The sequence below is a fragment of the Pongo abelii genome, chromosome 22 (assembly GCF_028885655.2).
Source record: "Pongo abelii isolate AG06213 chromosome 22, NHGRI_mPonAbe1-v2.0_pri, whole genome shotgun sequence".
Taxonomy (NCBI): Eukaryota; Metazoa; Chordata; class Mammalia; order Primates; family Hominidae; genus Pongo; species Pongo abelii.
In genome coordinates this window covers 46,521,396-46,547,088 of record NC_072007.2, presented here as the reverse complement: position 1 = coordinate 46,547,088, position 25,693 = coordinate 46,521,396, and the positions used below count along the sequence as shown (strand labels likewise).

Genomic DNA, 25,693 nt, shown 5'->3' with positions numbered 1-25,693 from the left:
GCTCTTGTCACTCCACCCAGTGGAGTGGCGCAGTCTTGGCTCACTGCAACCTCTGCCTCCCGGGTTCAAGTGATTCTCCTGCCTCACCCTCCCAAGTAGCTGGGATTACAGGTGCCCACCACCACACCCAGCTAATTTTTGTATTTTTAGTAGAGATGGGGTTTCACCATGTTGGTCAGGCTGGTCTCTAACTCCAGGCCTCGAGTGATCTGCCCGCCTCGGCTTCCCAAAGTGCTGGGATTACAGGAGTGAGCCACCACACCCGGTCACATGGGGTCATGTTTTCAACTGCACGCTCCTCTCCCTCCCCAGCCCCACAGGTTGGGCAGGAACCTCTGTGGAGTTTCCTCGTGAGTTAACAGTAGATCATAACGAAGGCCGCCTCACCTATCAAAGGAGCGATTGTGAGATGTTACTCGACTGCCTTGGATCTCTCTTGTCAGGTGCCAGATCACGGAAAATCTAAACAGAGCTTCCAGCCTTGTTCCCTTGATGAGGAGATACATGGGAGTGAGGAACTTGGTTTCGTAACTGACCACTGTCTTCAGTCACCATAAACCCCATTTAAACAATAGATCAAAGACTTCAGCAGAACTGACAGCAACCACAGCAAAGATGCTGCATTCTCCTTTGACTGATTAGGCCAGAAGGAAAAGGAGAACCTGCATCCTCTCTCTCTGATTGTTCACTTTAACACAGCGGCACATTCAGAACTCAGTATTAGAGTCCAGGGTCACCCCTGTGGTCTGCAGCCAAAGGAAAACACAAAGGAGCATGGCTTCCTTGCAAGCGTCAGGCCCAAGTGTCTTAAAGAACGAGGACACACAACAGACTGCAAAGGAGACCCAGGACAATAAATTCTCAATGAAATATATATTTTTTAAAAAATTGGTTTATTATTATTTTTATTTTTATTTTTTGAGACAGAGTCTCGCTCTGTCACCCAAACCAGAGTGCAGTGGCGCGATCTTGGCTCACTGCAACCTCTGCCTCCCAGGTTCAAGTGATTCTCCTGTCTCAGCCTCCTGAGTAGCTGGGATTACAGGCATGTGCCACCACGCCCAGCTAATATTGTATTTTTAGTACAGACAGGGTTTCACCATGTTGCCCAGGCTGGTCTCAAACTCCTGACCTCAGGTGATCCGCCTGCTTTGGCCTCCCAAAGTGCTGGAATTACAGGCGTGAGTCACTGCGCCCGGCCTTATTTATTTATTTTTGGTAGAGATGGATCTCACTATGTTGCCCAGGCAGGTCTTGAACTCCTGGCCTCAATTTCTCCCACCTCAGCCTCCCAAAATGCTGGGATTATGGGTGTGAACCACCATGCCCTGCTTCAATAAGTTCTTAAAGGGACAATAAATACCCTACAACTGCCTATTTTGCCAAAACCTGCAGAAGCCCTGCAAGTCCTTCCAGCAAGTTTGGGCAGGTTTCCCAGCAAGTTTGGGCAGGTTTCCCCGGTGAGCCTCAATATGGTGACAAACCACATTTCCAGGGCTGTAAAAAGAATGGCTCATGCTTCTAGTGGCCTTCCAGTACTGAAATCCTAGAACACCTCTGCTTATTTTATTAATCACGATGTCCACTCAGCCCCAGAAAGACTTCGACTGAACGGATGTCAGTTGGCCAAGGGCACGTACAGCAGGGGCCGGGGCGCTGCAGGATGGAGGTGGCGGCCAGAAAGGCTCACCTTGTCAAGGTCCAGGAGGGCATGGCAGATGATGTCCTCGCAGATGTTGGCCGTCGGGGCTAGGCAGTGCAGCCGGTAGAACAATTCTACACAGGTGACGTGATGCTCCCGGGTCTCTTTGTTCAGCTGATTCCAAAGCACACGAGCCACCCTCTGGGACAAGGAAAAGGCAGGCAGTGGGGGACCATGTCAACACAGGCAACATCCACTCACGTCCTCACTCAGTCAGTCCCAGCCCCGACATACTGGCTCTCACCTATATTTGCCATGTGAGAATCCTCCATGCCCAGAAACAAATCACCAACAAATAAATCAAAGAAACCTACCAAAGGCTGGGAGCGGTGGCTCATGCCTGTAATCCCAGCACTTTGGGAGGTCGAAGTGGGGCAGATCACCTGAGGTCAGGAGTTCAAGACCAGCCTGGTCAACACGGCAAAACCCCAACTCTACTGAAAATACAAAAATTAGCCAGGTGTGGCGGTGGCCACCTATAATCCCAGCTACTTGAGAAGGTGAGGCAGGAGAATCGCTTGAATCCAGGAGGCAGAGGTTGCAGTGAGCTGAAATCCTGAGATCATGCAACTGCACTCCAGCCTGGGCAATAGAGTGAGACTCTGTCTCAAAAAAAGAAAAAGAAAAAAGAAAAAAAAGAAAAACCCACCAAAGTCATCCGGGCAGCAGGCAATGTTATAGGAGGTCAAACCTGGAGGTTTCTGGCCGACTAAGAACACTGCAGCTCTTGCCTCAACCTCAACATTACTTTCAGAAAGGGAATTAACTGGAAACTGGACCAGAGGGGTTGAAGCATTCTTTCAACAGGCAGGTACCGAGCCTCACCCTATGCAGGCACTGGGGAATGCACAGATGCGCCCTCTGGGGAGTTTGGCAAGTTTACAGTGGTTGTCAAGATCACTCATTCTGGGGTTCAGCTCCATAGCACTTGGTCACCTCTGGGGTTTGCTCAAATTGGTTACCACGCAGCATGGATAAAGAGCCACGCCTGCCAGCTTTAGTTCCATAACTTGACTCTTCCCTTTTCCGTGCACAACGCCGTGGCAGGTGCCTGCCTCACTCTCAAAACACTATTACACCCTCAAATCGCGTCCTCCATCTTCCCAGCCCTGAACTGAGCTCATTAAACATACATGGTCTGCAAAGGGCTACAGCCCCTTGCCAAGTGGCAGGGAGCAGGAGCCAGTGTGCCTGCCCCAACAAGGGTGAGACCCAGAAGGAGGGCTGGTCCCCACTTCCAGGAGGGAAATTTCTAAATTTCTAAAGACATTCTGATACTTCATAGACCATATGAAGTTTATCTCTCATAGACTGAAGTATTTTAGGCATAACTTAGATCAAATAACTTTTTTGGCCCATTTATTTCTACTCAACAAAACCATCTTTCTCTGCACAGATCAAGTTAACCACTGACTGGCTCCAACTCCTACCATTATTTTGTTACTTTTTCTCCAAGAGAAAGTGATTTCCAACGATCATATTACAATTGAATTCTGATATAAAACTTTTTGACTAAGTAGACCCCCCACTTCCTTGCTGTCACTATGGCAAATATATATGCAAGAGACTCCCTTCTGGAAGGTTTAAAAAATTTTTTTGCAAGGTTTCTGAGAGTTGATGCTGATCACAAAACCATACCTACTCCCTCATACATATTTTTTTGAGACAGGGTCTCACTATGTGCCCCAGGCTGGAGTGCAGCAGCACGATGTCAACTCACTGCAACCTCTGCCTCCTTGGCTCAAGTGATCCTCCCACCTCAGCCTCCCAAGTAGCTGGGACTACAGGTGTGTGCCACCATGCCAGGTTAATTTTTGTATTTTTTTTGTAGATATGGGATTTTGCCATGTTGGCCAGACTGGTCTTGAACTCCTGAGCTCAAACAAGCAGCCCTCAGCTTCCTAAAGTGCTGGGTGCTGGGATTACAGGCGTGAGCCACCGCGCAGGGCCTTCCTTCACATGTTTAAACCTTACTCTACTCCTCTGTTCTGGGTGTTGTCTTAGTTATCTGAAATCTGCCAACACTACCTGATAAGAAAGGTCAGGGCACCCTTGGGCTATCTGACCTTTTCTTGTTTGCACTGTGGGAAGCAGGAACTCTGGTATGTGAGCTGTTCCTCAGGATTAAAAAAAGGCTGAAAGATCAGACAACAGCCCTGTCTAGAGTCTGAGAATTGGGGGCACATCCTGGCTATGGGTAAGATTGCTGTGTCTCTAGTTCCAGCATCTGCAACAGGGACAGGCACTAGCTGCCGCTGTCCCCAACTCTCAAGAACTGTATAGTACATAAAAGTATGCTCCAAGGAATAAATCCTGGTACTCTATTGCACAGTAGTGTGACTACTGCTAACAATAATGCATTGTGTATTTCAAATTGCTAAAAGAGAGGGTTCTGAATGTTTTCACAACAAAGAAATGATAAATGCTTAAGGTGATGGGTATGCTAATTACCATGATTTGATCATCACATAATGTATAAATGTGTCAGAATATCAAATCATACCCATAAATATATACAATTATTACATGTCAATAAAAAAAGTATGCTCTTGGCCGGGCATGGTGGCTCACACCTGTAAGGCACTTTGGGAGGCCGAGGTGGAAGGATCACTTGAAGTCAGGAGTTTGAGACCAGCCTGGCCAATATGGTGAAACCCTGTCTCTACTAAAAATACAAAAATTAGCCAGGCGTGAGGGTGCACATCTGTAGTCCCAGCTACTAGGGAAGCTGAGGCAGGAGAATCGCTTGAATTCAGGAGGCAGAGGGTGCAGTGAGCCAAGATGATGCCATTGCACTCCAGCCTGGGCAACAGAGCAAGACTCTGTCTCAAGAAAAAAAAAAAAAAGAAAAGTATGCTCTAGTGCCAGGCAAGTGGTAAGTACTTGAATATGTACTACATGAAAATGAAAGTAAAAATCAAGGCTTCAGTAAGAACTTGGAAAAGCTTCCCTCACTGCCCCAAAATAAAAGGAATGTATTTAATGCTGCCACTTTTATTCTATGAGTATCTTTCCAAAGCTTCATGGTCTCAATTCTTTCTTCTTTTTTCTTCCCTGTGCCTATATATAGTGTAAATATGCCAAATTTTCTGATATCTGATCTATGTAGGGCCAAGATGAAACTTGCTTAATCACTGCTGCTTATAGCGGTTCCAGTCCTGGTTTCAAGTTCTATCTACTCAAGATCTAATGTGACTCAACTCTAGCAGGAAGAAGAAATGTGGCACAAAAGTCAACGAGCAGCTGGGCACGGTGGCTCACGCCTATAATCCCGGCACTTTGGGAGGCTGAGGCGGGCCTCCCAAACTCCTGAGGTCAGGAGTTTGAGACCAGCCTGGCCAATGTGGTGAAACCCCATCTCTACTAAAAATACAAAAATTAACCAGGTGTGGTGGCAGGTGCCTGTAGTCCCAGCTACTCAGGAGGCTGAGGCAGGAGAATTGCTTGAACATGGGAGGCAGAGGTCGCAGTGAGCCGAGATCATGCCACTGCACTCCAGCCTGGGTGACAGAGCAGGACTCCGTCTCAAAAAAAAAAAAAAAAGTCAATGAGTAATTAAATAAAAGCTCCCCCAGGACCTGACACCGCAGATGGTGTCCCACATGGAACCAAAGCTGAGCGGTGTGAGGAGTTCCACAGACGGACCCTCTCCCCAGCAACTGGTGAAAATTATTTTAAAACCAACAACAACCAACCATTTAGAGCCTGGAAATTATCCAAAGGACACTCAGGAAATAAAGAAACATTTATTCCGGAAAACCTATGACATTTCAGTCAAAGCAGCAAGAGTCACGGCCCTTGAGCCATGACCTGCTCATCATCTCTTTCCTTCCCCAGCTCAGCTCCATGGAAACGCCACTATCCACTCTGGTGCGTGTGGCCAAGCAAAAGGGTGCTCTCTTTCCCCCGCTCCCAGTCAAGGGCTTTTGCACCTCCTGGGAGGGGCAGGCCACCAGGACGTCACCTTCCCACCCCTCTGCTGGATGTGGCAGAGGTTAAATCCAGGTGAGTGCAGTGGAGGAGTCATGGGCTCCCTGCCTCCACCCAGACCGCACTCCCAGGCAGGGGTTCCACTCAGTCATGGCAGGCCCAGAATACTGGGGCCCCAGTTGCTCTCACAGTAGCTTTCCTGGAGGGTGAAAGTTACATGCTGGGAGAGGCAGCCTCAGAAGACCAAAGGCTACTGCCTCTGCCCAGTGTCCTATAGAATATCACTCCCAGAAAAGTGGGCCACTGCCCCCATCCCCAGCAACACGGTTCTGAGTTCTGCTCAGGGGGAGAAGGAGGCCATAAGAAGAGTGCTGCCAGTGGGGAATACCTGATAGAAATCTGTTTTCTCTGCAATGACTTTCAATATCCCCGGAGCAATGGGAGGAACCGTCACCATCTGTAGCTTGCCAAAAAAAGGGTTGTGTCCAGAGCTCTTATAGCGTTTCATCTTGTCTTCAATGACAAGGGCCAGGGACTGGGAATGGTTTATCACTTCCAGCAGAGTGGAAATGGCCACGTTCTGGAGGTAGCAGTCAGTCACACAGCAGCAAATAGTCATGAGGGACTTCAGCCAAGATGGAAAACTGGAATCACCAGCTCCTGAAAGGAAGCCAGCCGGAGAGGCAGAAACAGGCAGAACCACGTGAGAATGGGTCCCCAGTCTGCAGATTCTACAGCACCCTAGATCTGGGAAGTTACCTGAGAAATCCACCTGGACAGCAGTGCGCTAACCTCCCGCTAGTGAGACTTATTTGGAAATAAGGTCTTTACAGAGGTAATCAAATTAAGATGAGGTTGTTAGGGTGGGCCCTAATCTAATATGACTGGTGTCCTTATAAGAGGGACATGTCAAGGGAAGACAAGACATACAGAGGACACCCTGTGAAGACAAAGGCAGAGACAGGACTGATGCAGCTGCAAGCTGAGGAGCCCTCCAAGGGTTGCCGGCCAGCACCAGAAGCTGAAGAGGCCAAGAAGTATTCCATCTGGGGTCTCAGAAGAGGAGCATGGCTCAGCTGACACCTTGATCTTGGACTTCTGGTTTCCAGAACTATGAGACAAATTTCTCAGTTTATGGTACTTTGTTAGAGGAGCCCTAGCAAACCAATATATAAAATATTGGCCAGGCACGGTGGCTCACGTCTGTAATCCCAGCACTTTGGGAGGCCAAGGCGGGCAGATCATATGAGGCCAGGAGTTTGAGACCAGCCTGGCCAACATGGTGAAACCCCATCTCTACTAGAAATATGAAAATTAGGGGGCCAGGTGCGGTGGCTCACGCCTGTAATCCCAGCATTTTGGGAGGCCTAGGCAAGTGGATCACGAGGTCAAAAGATCAAGACCATCCTGGCCAACATGGTGAAACCCTGTCTCTACTAAAAATACAAAAATTGGCTGGGCTTGGTGGCGTGTGCCTGTAACCCCAGATACTTGGGAGGCTGAGGTAGGAGAATCACTTGAACCCGGGAGGCGGAGGCTGTAGTGAGCCAAGATCGCGCCACTGCACTCCAGCCTGGCGACAGAGCAAGACGCTGTCTCAAAAAAAAAAAAAAAAAAAAAAGTAGCTGGGTGTAGTGGCACATGCCTGTAGTCCCAGCTACTGGGGAAGCTGAGGCAGGAGAATCACTTGAACCCAGGAGGTGGAGGTTGCAGTGAGCTGAGTTGGTGCCACCACACTCCAGCCTGGGCAACAGAGCCAGACCCTTTATCAAAAAAAAAAAAAAAACCCCAACACAAAAAAACTTTATCAACAGGTATCATCAAATAGTCTATTTACTATCACTGAATGCCATTCATGTTCTAGGTCTTCTGATGGGCTGTGCTGGACACCCAGGGTTTAAAAACATAGGCCCCACCCTTACCACTTTGCCATGTAGTGAGACACAAGTAAAAAATGTACTAATTACAAATGAGGAAGGAAACAAATGAGGCCAATAGCACCTTCTTGGCTTACACAATTTGAGCTAGTCTTTAAATATAGGTTGAGAATCTCTAATCTGAAAATTCCAAATCCAAAATCTGAAACCTTATTAGCACTGACATGATGCTCGAAGGAAATAGTCACTGGAGCATCTTGGATTTTGGATTTCTAGATTAGGAATGCTGAACCGGTAAGTGTAAGGCAAATATTCCAAAAATCTGAAAAAAGTCCTAAATCCAAAATACTTTTGGTCCCTAGCATTGTGGATAGGGGATATTCCACCCACATCAATCGCCTCATCGTATGATTCCCGAAGAGGGACTTCAGCAGGGCTGCCTCTCACCTGGCAGCTGAAAGAGCGTTGCACAGAGCTGCTCGGTCTCTTCCTCGGACAGGTAGACAGGGAAGGTGGCACAGTCCAGCAGCAGGTGGCAGGCGGCAGCAAAGGCCTCCCTGCATTCCTCCCTGGAACCCCCCAGGTCAATGACCACCTGCTCAACATCCCATTCTCTCCCGTTTTTCCTGGCAGGGCTGCTGGGCGAAGACGATGGTGACTCTGAACTTTTTGTCTTGAATGGAGACCCTCGTGCTGTGAACAAGTCTGAAAGCATCTGCTTGAATTGAGGCACAGTGATGGGCTTGGGCTCCCAAGAGTTCTTCCTGCTGGAATCATTGGCTGCCAGGCTCTGCGTCCCATCCCTGTCCCTCTTCCCTGCAGGCTCCTCGGACTTGCTTTCTTCTCCTGACGCTGTCAGCTGTACTCCAAAAATGTTCTTCCTGGCAAAGTTGGCGATTAGCTCTTGGATGCAAAGAAACGTCCTCTGCATGCTCCCGCTCTTCTTCCAAACGTCGTCCCTTTCCAGAGAAACTCGAGGAACCCTCAAGTGCTCAGAGAGCTCTGGTGACGAGGCACTGAGCCCGATCCCACTGTCCTCAGACTTCAGAGGGGGAAACGAAGCATCTTCGTCACCGGGAATCACTGCCTTTGTTTCCAAAATTATTTTGCCGTTCTCACCTTTTACTGGGCTCTGTAAAAAATAAAAAGATGTGAATTGTGCATCTCAACACCAAGCTATTCAAGTATGAGTTGAAATCATGAATGTATTTCAATTCTGTTTTTCAAAATCATCACTGTCTAGACTAGAGAATCCCTGTGTTAAGTGTATGATGAAATTTAGGAGGCACCCAAAGCAGGGGAAGGAGAAGGGTGGGTAGCAAAGAGGAGGCTGGTGCACCCACATGCTCTCTGGGGAGCCCACATGCTCTCTTTTGGGCCTATTTTTCTTGTGTTTTTGTCTAAATATATAACCCCTTTAGAGTTCAAAAAAGTTGTTTAAGAATTGTTTCTGCCAGGCGCGGTGGCTCAAGCCTGTAATCCCAGCACTTAGTGAGGCTGAGGTGGGCGGATCACCTGCCACAATTCTCTGGACAACAGAGCGAGAACTGTTTCTGACAAATTAACAAATATGAATGAGGAAACTGAGCTGAGGGCAAAATAAAGGTATGAAGAAATAAAATAAGGCCAGGTGTGGTGGCTCATGCCTGTAATCCCAGCACTTTGGGAGGATGAGGTGGGTGGATCTCCTGAGGTCAGGAGTTCAAGACCAGCATGGCCAACATGGTGAAACCCCATCTCTACTAAAAATACAAAAAATTAGCCAGGCGTGGTGGTGCGTGCCTGTAATCCCAGCTACTTTGGAGGCTGAGGCAGGAGAATCGCTTGAACCCATCAGGTGGAGGTTGCAGTGAGCCAAAATCATGCCACTGCACTCCAGCCTGGGCGACCGAGAGACACTCTGTCTCAAAAAAAAAAAAAAAAAAAAGTAAAGCAAGTCAGAGAATAGTGTATGTTATGGGTTGAACTGTGTCCCCCCAAAATATGTTGAAGTCCTAACTCCCAGTACCCGTGAATGTGACCTTAATTTGAAAATAGAGTCTTTGCAGATGATCCAATAAAGATGAGCTCATTAGGGTGGGCCCAAATCCAGCAGGACTGGTGTCCTTATGAAAAGGGGAGATCTGGACACAGAGACAGACATGCACACAGGATGACGGCCAGGAGAACATAAAGGCCGAGACTGGGCTGATGCTTCGACAAGCTGAGGAATGCTGAATATTGCCAGCAGACCACCAGAAGCTCGGGGGAGGCATGAGACACACTCTTTTTCCCCAGTGCACTCAGGAGGTGCCAACCTTGCTGTCAGGCCCTGGCCTTCAAAACCATGAGAAAACAAATGTCTGTTGTTGAAGCCACCCAGTCTGTGGTACTTTATTATGGCAGCCCCAGCAAACTAATCCAGTACCTCATCTCACTTATATTCGAAATAACCAAAATCACATGCTACAAACACACACATAAAACAGTCTGCAAGGCTAGTTATAACTAGCCCATTAACTGTAGTTACATAGTTATTAACTATATCTAACCATTAACTACAGTTACAGAGCAGGCAAGTAGCATGAGAATGCGTGAAACAAAGGGTGCTAAACTTAAAAAATTTTTTTTGTAGAGACAGGGTCTTGCTCTCACTCAGGCTGGAGTGCAGCCATGCAATCATGGCTCACTGCAGCCTCAACCTGTTGGGCTCAAGCGATCCTCCCACCTCAACCTCCTGAGTAGATGGAACTACAGGTGAACATCACCATGCCTAATTTTTATTTCTATTTTATTTTATTTTATTATTATTATTTTTTTTGAGACGGAGTCTCGCTCTTTCACCCAGGCTGGACTGCAGTGGCGCTATCTCGGCTCACTGCAAGGTCCGCCTCCCCGGTTCACACTGTTCTCCTGCCTCAGCCTCCTGAGTAGCTGGGACTACAGGCGCCCGCCACCGCACCGGCTAATTTTTTGTATTTTTAGTAGAGACGGGGTTTCACCATGTTAGCCAGGATGGTCTCGATCTCCTGACCTCGTGATCCACCTGCCTCAGCCTCCCAAAGTGCTGGGATTACAGGCGTGAGCCACTGCGCCCAGCCCTTATTTTTATTTTATTTATTTATTTTTTTGAAACGGAGTCTTGCTCTGTCGCCCAGGCTGAAGTGCAGTGGCGTGATGGCTCACTGCAACCTCTGCCTCCCGGGTTCAAGAGATTCTCCAGCCTCAGCCTCCCAAGTAACTGGGACTACAGGAATGCGCCACCATGCCTAGCTAATTTTTGTATTTTTAATAGAGATGGGGTTTTGCCATGTTGGTCAGGCTGGTCTTGAATTCCTAACTTCAGGAGATCCACCCACCTCAGCTTGCCAAAGTGCTGGGATTACAGGTGTGGGCCACTGCACTTGGCCTAATTTTTATTTTGTAGAGAGATGAGGTCTTGCTATGTTGCCCAGGCTGATCTCGAACTCCTGGGCTCAAGCAATCCTCCTGCCCCAGCCTCCGAAAGTGTTGGTATTACAGGTGTGAGCCATTGCACCATGCCAGGTGCTAAAACCTTTTAAAATGAGGGTTTTACAAGCATATTTGACATATCACCTAGGTATCGTCTCGTCTTTATTCCTATCCTAACCAACCCTAAAGACTTTCTACTCCCAGGAAGGCATAAGCTGCTTTTAGCCCCCAGAACCATTTCTGCCCCTCAGAGTACACACCGAGGTTCCGCTGCTGGACTCCGTGTCGAGGTAGGAAGGTGGCATCTGGACTTTGCTGAGCACCTTGAAACATGTCTTCAAGGCATGCGTGAGTTCAGGTAAACTTAAGGCCTCCATGTCCTCAGCAAGAGGCTGCACCAGGCAACCGAGCACCTGAGGGAGATACTGGGTTTGCACCTCAGAGTAAAGTTCCTGTGAAATAAACACATAGGTTAACCCCACATGGTTGGTTCACAATCAGAAAAACAATGCATCTCAAAATGGCATCTAATTCAATTTTTTAGGGCATAAATTTCACACTAATTTTCTTCCTTTCTTTCTTTTTTTTTTTTTTTGAGACAGAATCCTGCTCTTTAGCCCAGGCTGGAGTGCAGTGGCGCGATCTTGGCTCACTGCAAGCTCCACCTCCTGGGTTCATGCCATTCTCCTGCCTCAGCCTCCCGAGTAGCTGGGACTACAGGCGCCTGCCACCACGCCCGGCTAATTTTTTGTATGTTTAGTAGAGATGGGGTTTCACCGCGTTAGCCAAGATGGTCTCGATCTCCTGACTTTGTGATCCGCCCACCTCGGCCTCTCAAAGTGCCGGGATTACAGGCGTGAGCCACCGTGCCTGACCCACATTAATTTAATTTAATTTAATTTAATTTTATTTTATTTATTTATTTTTTTTTTTGAGATGGAGTCTCGCTCTGTTGCCCAGGCTGGAGTGCAGTGGCGTGATCTCGGCTCACTGCAAGCTCTGCCTCCCAGGTTCACGCCATTCTCCTGCCTCAGCCTCCTGAGTAGCTGGGACTACAGGCGCCCGCCACCACACCTGGCTAACTTTTTGTATTTTTTTTTTAGTAGAGACGGGGTTTCACCATGTTAGCCAGGATGGTCTTGATCTCCTGACCTCGTGATCCGCCCACCTCAGCCTCCCAAAGTGCTGGGATTACAGGCGTGAGCCACCATACCACATTAATTTTCAAATCAGAAAACAAAAGAAGACTGGGTGCAGTGGCTCATGCCTGTAATCCCAGCCAGCCCCTTGGGAGGCTGACGCAGGGAGATTGCTTGAGCTCAGGAGTTCGAGACCAGTCTGGGCAACACAGTGAGACCCCATCTCTACAAAAAATACTAAAATTATCCAGATGTGGTGGCACGTGCCTGTGGTCTCAGACACTTGGGAGGCTGAGGTGGGAGGATTGCTTGCTTGAGCCTGGGAGGATGAGGCTACAGTGAGCTGAGATCATGCCACTGCACTCCAGCCTGGGTGACAGTGAGGCTCTATCTCAAAAAAGAGAAACAAGGATGGGCATGGTGGCTCACGCCTGTAATCCCAGCACTTTGGGAGGCTGAGGCTGGTGGATCACCTGAGGTCAGGAGTTCAAGACCAGCTTGGCCAATATGGTGAAACCCTGTCTCTACTAAAAATACAAAAATTTAGCTGGGCGTGGTGGCGGGTGCCTGTAATCCCAGCTACCTGGGAGGCCGAGGCAGGAGAATCACTTGAACCCCAGAGGCGGAGGTTGCAGTGAGCTGAGATCACGCCATTGCACTCCAGCCTGGACAACAAGAGCAAAACTCTGTCACAGAAAAAAAAAAAAAAAAGAGAGAGAGAAAGAAAAGAAAAGAACATTTCTATTGTTTTTGTTTGAGACTGGATCATGTTATGCTGTCCAGGCTGGTCTTAAATTCCTGGGCTCAAGCAATCCTCCTATCTCAGCCTCCTGAGTAGCTGGGAATTACGAGCGCATACCACAGAGCTAGGCTCAGTATTTCAATTTGATCTAGACATATCAAGGATGTTATTCCTCTCCTCGCAAGGGGCTTTACACTTTCTAATAGAAAATAAAATTGGCACATATTTCTATATTAAGGAAATTAGTTTCCTTTGAGAAAACTAGCCAACAGCACAATTTTAACTAGGAAATGTATTGACTGTTTCCCTAAAGTAACTGTAGTACGGGAATGATACCCAGTTCATCAGCTGGTTGACCTAACTTCAGCTTTGCCCACTTACAACCGGCCCAAAATTTATAGCCCCTTTTAAATAAGACATTAAAAATATAAGAGATTACATCCAGCTATATCTTTTATGCCAAAACAAACATCAAAACAGTGTTGCATATTTTCAGTAATGTGAGGTTGATAAAGCAGGCCATCACCACCAGTAAGAATGTAAATAATAGCAGGCGTTGAGATGTCTCTTCCCCAGCACTTACCAAGGGAATGACATCCAGCAGGAAGACCAGGAGGGCGCAGAGCTCCGAGACCGTTGGGGGAGGGCTGACGCTGTTCCTCACGTTGTAACGCTGCTTCACTGGTCTATAAATCACAGCAAAGAAAAATCCATTCTTTGGCCAGGCATGGAGGCTCACGCCTGTAATCTTAACACTTTGGGAGGCCGAGATAGGTGGATTATCCGAGCTCAGGAGTCTGAGACCAGCCTGGGCAACATGGTGAAACCCCATCTCTACTAAAGTACAAAAAAATTGGCCAGGTGTGGTGGCCCATGCCTGTAGTCCTAGCTACTTGGGAGGCTGAGGCACGAGAATTGCTTGAACCCAGGAGGCAGAGGTTGCAGTGAGCCAAGATCGCACCACTGCACTCCAGCCTGGGTAACAGAGCAAGACTCTGTCTCAGAAAAAAAAAAATCAATTCTTCCTGCAGTAAGTCCAAGCATTTCTTACAATTTCCAGTAATGTTATTCTACTTCAAACATAATGGAAGACAGCTTTTGTAGTTCTCATAACTAAATTTTGGTGATTAAAAGTATCTAACATGTAGAAGTGTCAATAAGTGTCCTGAATCTGTTGGTGTCCAAATAGATTCTCTCTGACTTGAACTCTACCAATTCAGGTATCTCCCAGGAGACCTGGAGTACCATCAATAGATGTAATCCCAAGTCCCCAGTCCAAGCCCAAAGGCACGAGCCAAGGGAACGAGGCTGGGCTGGAGAACACCACAGTCCACACGGCTGTTCACCCTGCTGTAGGAGTGGCCTGGGACTACTCCTCTCCAAGTAATACCAGGAGTTTATCAGCATCTGAGTTGCCTAGAACGTTTCAGCTTCTGTAGAGAAGTGTAACCCCACCAATCAACTATTGTTAGTTGCTTATCTTATACTGAAATTCAAGACTTCTTTTAAAATAAACAGGCTACTAGATAAATGGGTAAGTTAAAAAGTATCTATTGCTTTTCATCTCATAACCCTGGGATGAATAAATTAACTGTAATAGGATCCACAGGCAACAGCAAAGCCATGTTATACTGAAGACAGACATTAATCTCAAGACAGTGATTAACTCTGGGATGAAAAGAGGACAAAATGTTGCGAAGGTGGAGAGTCAGCTCTATCTGGGTAGAAACATTTTATTCTTTCTTTTTTTTTTTTTTTTTTTTTTTAATAACCAGGATGGCCGGATGCGAGGGCTCATGCCTGTAATCCCAGCACTTTGGGAGGCCAAGGCAGGTGCATCACTTGAGGTCAGGAGTTTGGGACCATCCTGGCCAACATGGTGAAATCCTGTCTCTACTAAAAACACAAAAATTAGCTGGGTGTGGTGGCGTGCACCTGTAGTCGCAGCTACTTGGGAGGCTGAGCCTGTAGTCCCAGCTATTTGGGAGGCTCGGATGGGAGGATCGCTTGAACCTGGGAGGCAGAGGTTGCAGTGAGCTGGGATTGTGCCAGTGAACTCCACTCTGGGTGACAGAGAGAGACTCCATCATAAAATAAAAAATAACATAACAACCAGGCTGATGGAAGCATACTCTAACCTCAATATAATATGGCCTTGCTGTTGCTTGTGGATCCAATTGCAATTAACTTATTTTTCCCAGGGTTGTGAGCTTACTTGGGCAGAAAAGTGCAGTGGTAGCAGCTGAGAAGTAAGACTCTGAGACGGCCAAGAGCATTACAGTGGAGATGAACAAGAAATAAGTTTTACAGTATGCCTCATAGGACAAAACAGGGTTTGAGACATGACCTTATTCCTCCCGTAAAGAAAATGGCATGGGAAAGGGCTCTTCAGGAAAGCTCGGTATTCCCGGGGTATGCCACTGCAAACAATTTAGAGGTGGTGCAATTCACCCGGTTAAAAGAGATGGTAAAGCTGATTATAGTAGCTTAAAACATTAATGCTTTTATCTGACCAGTTATACATTCATTTCAGTAAGAGTTTCAAAAACACTCTATCCAGTCACAAAGCCACAAAACTAAGCTGCTTTCAATAGATCGGGTAGCCAGGAGAGGAAAGCTGATTTGATTAATGTAACCAGAAAATGCACTGAGGATTTTCTAAAGTTAGACTTTTAAAGCAGCTTCAGAATTACACGGCAAAGATTATGTGAACCTTCTTATTGGAGATGTTTTTATTCTTCTAGAATCTTAAGTGAATTCTTTCCAATCCTGTTTTAGTTGAATTTTAAAACTCAGGAAAGACTACTCAGCTTCAGCTACTTATATATAATCTGATATTCTAAGCAGCTACAAAATCATTAAACCCTCTCATCCTTCCTAAATATTCTGCATTCTTGAACTGCATACTTACCTAAAGCATTCCTCAAAACATCTTGTCATATAATCCCAGAGAAAGTCTGTGCTTAGAGAAGTGATCAGCAAATTTACCGTTTTGACAATCTCAGAGGCATTTCTGTTTTCTTTGATTGCACTGTAAAAGGGGAGGACATGAATAAATATGTCTATGAAAAAATCCTGAATTACAAAATGTGTCCAAAAAACTGTAATTGATTTCACCATCTGCAACTTATTTCTAGAGAAGCTGACACACCCTGATAAAAATAAAAATATTACGGTTCTTATAATGTGTTTGCATAATGCCATTGTAAACAATATTTATACTGATACAGTCTCTTAAAAGTAAATTTCAGAGCTGGGTGCGGTGGCTCACGCCTGTCATCACAGCACTTTGGGAGGCTGAGGTGGGTGGACCAGCTTGGCCAACATGGTGAAACCCTGTCTCTACAAAAATACAAAAATTAGCAGGGCATGATGGCGGATACCTGTAATCCCAGGTACTCAGGAGGCTGAGGTGGGAGAATCGCTTGAACCTGGGAGGCAGAGGTTGCAGTGAGCTGAGATTGCGCCACTGCATTCCAGCCTGGGTGACAGAGTGAGACTCTGTCTCAAAAAAATAAAAATAAAATAATAATAATTTCAGAGCTACTGTAAAAAGAATTTGTACAGAAAATCAGTTTTAGTCCATACTCTACTGGTGGAATAACATGGTACACAGATATTCAGCAGGGAAATTTAGCCAAGATTTTAAATGTTTTATCTTCTCTTGAGACAGAGTCTCACTGTTTCCTAGGCTGGAGTGCAGTGGCACAATCTCGGCTCACTGCAATCTCTGCCTCCCAGGTTCAAGCGATTCTCCTGCCTCAGCCTCCCGAGTAGCTAGGATGGATTACAGACGTGCACCACCACGTCCAGCTAAGTTTTGTATTTTTAGTAGAGATGGGGTTTCACCATGTTGGCCAGGCTGGTCTCAAACTCCTGACCTCAAATGATCCACCTGCCTCAGCCTCCCAAAGTGCTGGAATTACAGGCATAAGCCATAGCGCCCAGCCTTAAATTTTATCTTCTATGGCTCAGGAAATTTATTCAAGAAATTTATCCTATTGAAATCCCTGCACGGCTACATAGATGTGTGCAGAAGTGTACCACTAAAAGGCCATTAAAAAATACTGAAAAAAGCCAGGTGCGGTAGTCCACACCTGCAATCCCAGCACTTTGGGAGGCCGAGGCAGGCAGATCATTTGAGGTCAGGAGTTTGAGACCAGCCTGGCAAACATGGCAAAACTCTGTCGCTACTAAAAACATAAAAATTAGCCAGATATGGTAGTGGGCATCTGTAATCCCAGCTACTCGGGAGGCTGAGGCAGGAAAATTGCTTTAGCCCAGGAGGTGGAGGTTGCAATGAGCCGAGATGGTGCCACCACACTCCAGGCTGGGTACAGAGCGAGACTCCATCTCAAAAACAAACAAACAGGCTGTACGCAGTGGCTGATGCCTGTAATCCCAGCGTTTTGGGAGGCTGAGGCAGGTGGATCACGAGGTCAGGAACTCGAGACCAGCCCGGCCAACATGGTGAAAACCCCATCTCTACTAAAAATACAAAAACTTAGCTGGGAGTGGTGGCAGGTGCCTGTAATCCCAGCTACTCAGGGGGCTGAGGCAGGAGAATCACTTGAACCTGGGAGGTGGAGGTTGCAGTGAACGGAGACCACATTACTGCACTCCAGCCTGGGCAACAGAGCAAGATTCTGTCTCAAAAGCAAACAAACAAAACTGAAAAAGCAGAAACTGTCTAAAAGTCAATCAATAAGAAATTGGTCAGTCAGGATTTATTATTTTTATTTATTTTTTGAGATGAAGTGTCGCTCTGTCGCCTAGGCTGGAGTGCAATGGCGCAATATTGGCTCACTGCAGTCTCCACCTCTCAGGTTCAAGCAATTCTCATGCCTCAGCCTCCCAAGTAGCTGGGACTACAGGCATGCGCCACCACACCCAGCTAATCTTTGTATTTTTTTTTATAGAGACCAGGTTTTGTCATGTTGGCCAGGCTGGTCTTGAACTCCTGACCTCAAGTGATCCGCCTGCCTTGGCCTCCCAAAGTGCTGAAATTACAGGCGTGAGCCACTGCACTTGGCCTTAAATAAATGATAAATCCTTAACAAAACATCTAAGGCAACTAATCCCATAGGAGAACAGTACAGAGCTACTCACAACTTCCATTTTAAAAAACAAGCAATGGCCAGCCACGGTGGCTCACACCTGTAATCCCAGCAGTTTGGGAGGCTAAGGCAGGAGGACTGCTTGTGTCCAGGAGTTCAAGACCAGCCTGTGCAACATAGCAAGACCTCGTCTCTACAGAAAAATTAAAAATTAGCCAGGTGTGGTTGTGTGTGCCTATAGTCTTAGCTACTTGGGAAGCTGAGGTGTGAGGATCACTTGATCCCAGGAGTTCAAGGCTGCGGTGACCTTTGATGGTGCCACTGTGCTCTAGCCTGGGAGACAGAGTGAGACCTTGTCATGCTGGAGAGTGACACTCCAGAGAGTGCCAGGCATGGCAGCTCACACCTATAATCCTGGCACTTTGAAAAGCTGAGGTGGGCGGATTGCTTGAGCTCAGAAGTTTGAGACCATCCTGAGCAACATGGTGAAACCTCATCTCCACCAAAAAAAAAAAAAAAAAAAAATTAGCTGGGCATGGTGGTGCATGTCTGTAGTCCCAGCTACTTAAGGGGCTGAGGCGTGAGGATCGCTTGAGCCCAGGAGACTGAGGCTGCAGTGAGCCATGCTCACGCCACTGTACTCCAGCCTGGGTGACCCTGTCTCAAAACCAAACAAACAAACCAACAACAAGAAAACAAAAAGAAAACCCCAAGCAACTAAATAACTGGTGTAATTCTACCTTTAGAATAAAAGACAGGCATCTATGTATTTATGTATGTAGTAGAAATCTAGAAAGAAGTAAAAATGTTTTATGGTTTTCTCTGAAGAGTGCTAGGATTACGGGTGACACCATTTTTCTTGATCTTTCAAATATCAGTAAATTCGACAATGACCATGTATTACTTTCATACTCAGAAAAACAATAAACCGCTTTCATTCTGGGAGAAAAAAGCAAACACTAAGAACTCTTAGTACACTTACAACTAATAAACCAGAAAAATATTAAAATTGATTTAAATTTTCAATGTTCAGGCAGAAGGAAATTACATTAAGAGTAAAGCAAAAAGGAAAAGGTTGTATCCCCTTAAAAGGAACAAACTAAACAAACAAAACAGGGTTTGTATGTAACTGCGCACGTGAGGCCGATGTGCCTGCTGTCTTCCAAACACCACTCACTCTGCCTCTGGGCAATGGAGCCTGTGTCCTCCGGTGCCCTGCCTGGGTCTCCCCCAAACTCCCCCAATACCCCCTGGACTCCTGTCCTGAAGACTCACATCCCCTTTCCACTTGCCAGGCACACTCCCCTCCATTTTCCCTCTTCTCTCCGCCCTGTAACTCACCACTTGGGTATACTAGATCAAGCTGCCTTTGTTAAACGAGTTTCATACTTGATCAATACATACATTTCATTGTTTCATACTTGATCAAAAAATCAATAAATACCTGTCCATCCCAGGCTGGGGGAAAGACTACATCAAACTCCCTTTAAACTCTTCACAGTACTCATTAGGGAACAGTCAATTCCCATGGACTGACTTAAAGGCATTGATTATTTTAACCAATGGTCTCACCTGCTGCTCCGCTTTCTCTACCACTTCACAATTTATAGTAAGCAAGAGAGGAAAAAAAAAATCATAGTACCGGGCAGGGAGAGAGATGGGTGACGTTCAAGGCCAAACCCATACCTTATCAGCGAATTTCCACTCTGGGTGTAGCTAAGTTTAAGATCAGAGCCAAGGGCATCTCTGCAGTAAGAATAAAAGGCCCTGATGACTTCGAGAAACAAATTCCCAACCACTTGAGGCCCTGCAATTAGAAGGAAGATGGTCAGAGACAGATTAACAATCCCTTTTAAATCAGTAAGTGACATATATATATACATAAGACATATATACAGTAAACCTGTGCATACAGACATTTTATATAGTCTAAAATATACAGAAACTTAACTTTAGTGGTTAAGTTTCATGAATATACAGAAACTTAACTTTAGCTGGGGAAACAACATTCATGAAAATAGCCAACACTTTTGTAGAACTTCCTGTGTGCCAGACACCCTTCTACGCATTTTACATCTATTAACGTATTAAACCCTCATAACAGCCATGTGGACAGATCCTGTACTGCTGATTACACATAAGGAGATGGAAGCACAGAGAGCTTAAGTAACTTGCCCAAGGCAGATTCTGCTAGATGGAGGCAGAGCGCAGACTACGTGTGTTAAGTGTGCATAAACTGCTGGCCAGGGACATTACTCAACAGAAATATCCAGAGAGCAGGGCAACTTCTTCAATTCCTTTAGTCATGAGCTGGAGCAACACAAAAGAAATGATGGCCATCCTGAAACTCTGAGAAAGATGGCACAAAAGAACTGGACCAGCTGCACGTTAGAGAAGCTTCCCTGCAACCAGGCAGGGGATGGGCAGGGCATTGCTACTCCGCAAACTGCAACCCTCAGGCAGCTGAGGGCCTGACTTCTTACCCATGTATCCAAAGGGAGAAACACACAATCAATTCAGAGAAAATGAAAGCTCTGTCAACACTGGCAAAAAAGCAGATTAATCCAATCTTTTACACTTTATTTTCACAAAACCAAAAGATGTGCCTCTGAGAGAACTATTTTCATGCTACGTTTCCTGTGTATTTTTTTTAAGATAGAATTTATTATTATTTTTTTGGAGACAGAGTCTTGCTCTGTTGCCCAGGCTGGAGTGCAGTGGCGTGATTTCAGCTCACTGCAACCTCCGCCTCCTGGGTTCAAGCAATTCTCCTGCCTTAGCCACCCAAGTAGCTGGGATTACAGGTGTGTGCCACCACGCCCAGCTAATTTTTATATTTTTAGTAGAGGTGGGGTTTTGCCATGTTGGTCTCGAACTCCTGACCTCAGGTGATCTTCCTGCCTCGGCCTCCCAAAGTGCTGGGATTACAGGTGTGAGCCACCACACCTGGCCTTGGCTTCCTGTGTATTTTATCTACAGCATAAGAATGCTAAATGCTTGTTACAAAAATGAAGGCAATTTTGTTGCCTTGATTGACGGAGGAGGAAATGAGGTATGGCTAAAGCCCAGACACAAAAAGTATGGACAGGACTGAATGGCCGTCCTGTGCCTTCTAGTTCTATATAATCACCTCATTTGCCTCCTCAGTGTGATTTCTTGTAGACAGCTAAAAAATTAGAAAGAGTAAATTAAGTGACGGTTATGATTGGGCAGGAGCATGATATTCATTTGCTTCCAGAAAATACGACCTGGAGCCCAAGTTAGCAGCAACATTTACTTGGCTCAACAAGGTGCATGGCTTTGACATAAAACACACATCTCCAGAATGCTAAGTTATATTTTCTTCTTTTAATACTTCCTTGAAGTTACACAGCAAGCTCCCAATACATTTATATAATTGTTCCACTTTTTGGACTAAATCATGATTTTTCAGAGCTGCAGTTACTTTACACTAGCAGGAAAATCTATTTGGTCTGAGGTGGGAGCGGGGAGATGGGAAGAGGAATCTGAACAAAGTGCAGACACCCTGAGGCAGCACATCAGGGGCAGAGCCTGGAAGAACAAACGCTTCATACTTGGACTTTTGTTAAGAACGACGAGAGCTGCACAACTCTTGGAATAAAGTTCACCTGGTGACAGAAGCAAACATCTCGGGTAGGACTTCTCTGAGTGCAATCAGGTAAGCATCAGGAGGTGCTGACAAACTGAGCTTAGGCTCCTGACTGGCCCTGGGCAAATGACCTACTCCCGCCCAACCTCAGTCTTTCCATCTGTAAAATGGGCATAGTGGGAGCACCTACCTTGGGGTTGTTGGAGGGATGGAGGTGTGTGTGCAGGCAGATATAAAAGGATGTATGCAAATCACTTGGCACAAAATAATTGCTCAAAAAATGTCAGCCGTGGTTATTATTAATGAACAGTGAAAACACTCCAGGAACATGGAGTCTCCCCTTCCCTCTAACTTCATGAGAAGCTGCTCCCCTTTTGTCCCCCTAGAGCTGGCACCGTCCCTGCCACATGGCAGATGCTCTGTGCTTTTGAATGGATAAGTGAAGGGCCTCCATCTCAAGGCCAGAGAGAGGCCACTTCACTAATGCCCTCAGCTCTCTTTTTTTTTTTTTTGAGATGGAGTCTCGCTCTGTCACTCAGCCTGGAGTGTCATGGCATGAACTCTGCTCACTGCAACCTCTGCCTCCCAGATCCAAGCGATTCTTGTGCCTCAGCCACCCGAGTAGTTGGGATTAAAAGTGTGCACAACCATGCCTGGATAATTTTTGTATTTTTAGTAGAGATGGGGTTTCACCATATTGGCCAGGCTGGTCTCAAACTCCTCACCTCAAGTGAGGCCCACCTCGGCCTTCCAAAGTGCTGGGATTACAGGCGTGAGCCACCGCACCCGGCCAGCCCTCAGCTCTCTTGTCCTCTGTAAACAGCTACCAGGAGGCAGGTACACCTGGAGCACTGAAATGACATTCTTAGGCTTGCAATCCAATGGAAGAGATGGGGATCTTTCCCCTGGTGTGGGGCTCACATAAGCAGATGTAGACCTTAAAGTGAGGTGATATGGTAGCAAATTTCTTTTTTTTTGAGACGGAGTCTCACTCTGTTGCCCAGGCTAGAGTGCAACGGTGCGATCTCAGCTCACTGCAACCTCCACCTCCTGGGTTCAAGCAATTCTCCTGACTCAGACCCCCGAGTAGCTGGGATTACAGGTGTGCACTGCCATGCCTGGCTAATTTTTGTATTTTTAGTAGGAATGGGGGTTCACTATGTTGGCCAGGCTGGTCTTGAACTCCTGACCTCAGGTGATCCACCTGCCTCAGCTTCCCAAAGTGCTGGGATTACAGGCGTGAGCCATCATAACTGGCCGCAAATTTCTTTTCTTTTTGAGATGGAGTTTTGCTCTATTGCCAGGCTGGAGTGCAGTGGCACAATCTCGGCTCACTGCAACTTCCACCTCCCTGGTTCAAGCGATTCTCTTGCCTCAGCCTCCCGAGTAGCTGGGACTACAGGCACGTGCCACCATGCCCAGCTAATTTTTGTATTTTTAGTAGAGATGGGGTTTCACCATCTTGGCCAGATTGGTCTCGAACTCCTGACCTCGTAATCCACCTGCCTCAGCCTCCCAAAGTGCTGGGATCACAGGCGTGAGCCACCGTGCCTGGCTGCAAATTTCTTTTTAAACTGAGGGAGAGGGCCGGGTGCGGTGGCTCACACCTGTAATCCCTGCACTCTGGGAGGCCGAGGCGGGCGGATTACTTGAGGTCAGGAGTTCGAGACCAGCTTGGCCAAGATGATGAAACCCTGTCTCTACTGAAAATATAAAAATTAGCCAGGCGTGGTGGCACATGCTTGTAATCCCAGCTACTAGGGAAGCTGAAGCAGGAGAACTGCTTGAACCCAGCAGACAGAGGTTTTAGTGAGCCAAGATTGCGCCACTGCACTCCAGCCTGAGTAACAGAGCGAGACTCTGCCATTCATTCATTCGTTCATTCATTCATTCATAAATAAATAAATAAATAAATAAATAGTGAGAGAAGGTCACTTTTCTCAACCTATGCTCATAGGACCATAGTATCTAAGAAGGGAGCCTCTGGTGACCAGAGTCTAGTTCAACCCTCTTCATTTTACAGTGAAAATGTTTTTACTCTCCAAAGTGAAAAGAAGTGGCTTGCCCAGGATCCCAAGGCAAAAAGATGAAGGGGGTCCCCTACTTAATTGAAAATCAAATCAAAGCTCATTTTAAGTATGACACTGAAAAAACAGTCCTAAAAAGGAAATACCACATGTTCTGTAGACACTATAGGAGCTCAAAGGTATTTTCCTAACAAAAATATTCAAGTTATTGTGCAAAACTTTTTTTTCAGACTGGGTCTCACTCTGTCGCCCAGGCTGGAGTGCCATGGTGCAATCACAGCTCACTGCAGCCTCGACCCCCTGGGCTCAGGTGGTCTTCCCCACCTCAGCTACTTGGTAGCTGGGACTACAGGGAAGCACCACCACCCCTGGCTAATTTTTTTGTATTTTTTTATAGAGATGGGGTTTTTCAACATGGCTTTTCAGCCATATTACCCAGGCTGGTTTCAAATCCATGAGCTCTTCCTTCCTCTACCTCCCAAAGTGCTAGGTTTACAGGCATGAGCCACTGTGCCCAGCCGTGCAAAACTTTTAAGTGACCACAGATATGATCACTGAACCATATAACATGACTTCAAAGTTCTGAAATTCCAAAGATTAAATTATATTCAAAATAACACTTTGGTTGTATCTCACCATGTTGTATTTCCCTGAAAACAGGTAATCTGTATTCAGCATAGGATGGTAGCAGCATTTCTAACATTACCTATTTCTGGCTTGTCAAGCAGACTGATGAGGACGCGAAAAGGCTTCAGGTATGCATGATGGCGTTCCTCCACGTCGGCATCTATGAACTTCTGATGCAATATCTCAGCCAAACCCTATTTATTTAAAAAAAGCCACAAATTAGAATATCGTATATCATAAAGTGTAACAACATTATTGGCTATTCTAATTGTTAAATACTCTGGGACAGAAGGAAAACCAGTCACCCAGCATGCAACAAATACCCTGCAGTTCCCCAAACCAGGGGCCAAGGAACGTGCTCACTGCCTACGTGGAAGCCTCCCAAAGAAATCCACTGGAGAATCGTCACCAAGGATACCCTGAACTTTCCAGAAATGCTCCTTTACCTCAACTAAAAGATCCTTGGAGTATTTTTCAAAAAAATAAGACGACTGGTCTTCATAAGAATTTGAGATTTCAGATTCTGGCACAATGGTATTTCCTTTAATATCTGAGCCTATAAAAGAACAAGCGCCGAGCTGTAAAGAGAGCTTTGCTTTTAAAGGACATCATATTGTGCAAAAGTCTCATGCTCCAATATTTTTAAAAATATCATTCCTCTGACGGAGAACCAAAATCAGATCCAGAAAGACCACGTCAGATTTTCTTCTTCTGACAGTGGTGTGGCTAATGATCAGACAGGCAGAATTCCATCTCAATGGGTATCAATTTAGTTTGTTCTAAGAATTCATTCACCCTGTTGGCTGGGTGTGGTGGCTCACACCTGTAATCCCAGCACTTTGGGAGGCCAAGGCGGGTGGATCACCTGAGGTCAGGAATTCGAAACCAACGTGGCCAACATGATGAAACCCTGTCTCTACTAAAGATACAAAAAAATTAGCCAGGCGTGGTGGCGCACGCCTGTAATCCCAGCTACTTGGGAGGCTGAGGCAGAAGAATCACTTGTATTTTTTAGTAGAGTTGGGGTTTCAGCATGTTGGCCAGGCTGGTCTTGAACTCCTGACCTCAGGTGATCCACCTGCCTCGGCCTCCCAAAGTGCTAGGATTACAGGCATGAGCCACCATGCCTGGCTGAGGATCACTTTTTAAAACCAGTGTTTTTTTGTCCAGCATTATGTGAGATCAAGGTATTCTCATGCACATGCTCCCATCAGCTGGAGCCTTGGATAAGTCTGCGAGGTTCTCAGGGCGAGAAAGTGCATCCTCATGGTATGGCCAAAGAATATGGGGCTCCTGGGGCCGCAACTAAGTGAGTCAGAGCTGGCGCTGTGGTCAGGCCCAGCGTCCTCCACACAGCATATCAAGTCCCATAGGAGCAGAGCTGTGCCCTTAACAAAATCATCCTTTACATACAAATCCTTAAAGAGCCTACAAATAGTCTTCTTAAAATCCTCAGTAAGCTTCCATGCAATGACTTTTTAAAGTTTTATAACTAGGGAGAAGAGCAGGAAGGACTGAAGAGGACTTCTTGACTTTGGTAAGATCTTTGG

At 46.3% G+C, this 25,693-nt stretch overlaps 1 protein-coding gene across 2 annotated transcripts in view; it reads right to left on the bottom strand.

Moving 5' to 3' along the window:
• The window catches only part of DOP1B (DOP1 leucine zipper like protein B), a 139,670-nt gene that overhangs the window by 57,707 nt on the left and 56,270 nt on the right, over positions 1-25,693 (bottom strand). For both annotated transcript variants that reach the window (XM_024239529.3, XM_009233930.4), the window contains exons 8-17: positions 24,590-24,699; positions 24,223-24,337; positions 19,566-19,686; positions 15,734-15,853; positions 13,406-13,508; positions 11,202-11,393; positions 7,957-8,641; positions 6,021-6,292; positions 1,691-1,843; positions 388-488 (exon numbers count right to left, since the gene is read on the bottom strand). In XM_024239529.3, the coding sequence (XP_024095297.3) occupies positions 388-488; positions 1,691-1,843; positions 6,021-6,292; positions 7,957-8,641; positions 11,202-11,393; positions 13,406-13,508; positions 15,734-15,853; positions 19,566-19,686; positions 24,223-24,337; positions 24,590-24,699 (1,972 nt within the window). The remainder of the gene's footprint in view (positions 1-387; positions 489-1,690; positions 1,844-6,020; positions 6,293-7,956; positions 8,642-11,201; positions 11,394-13,405; positions 13,509-15,733; positions 15,854-19,565; positions 19,687-24,222; positions 24,338-24,589; positions 24,700-25,693) is intronic.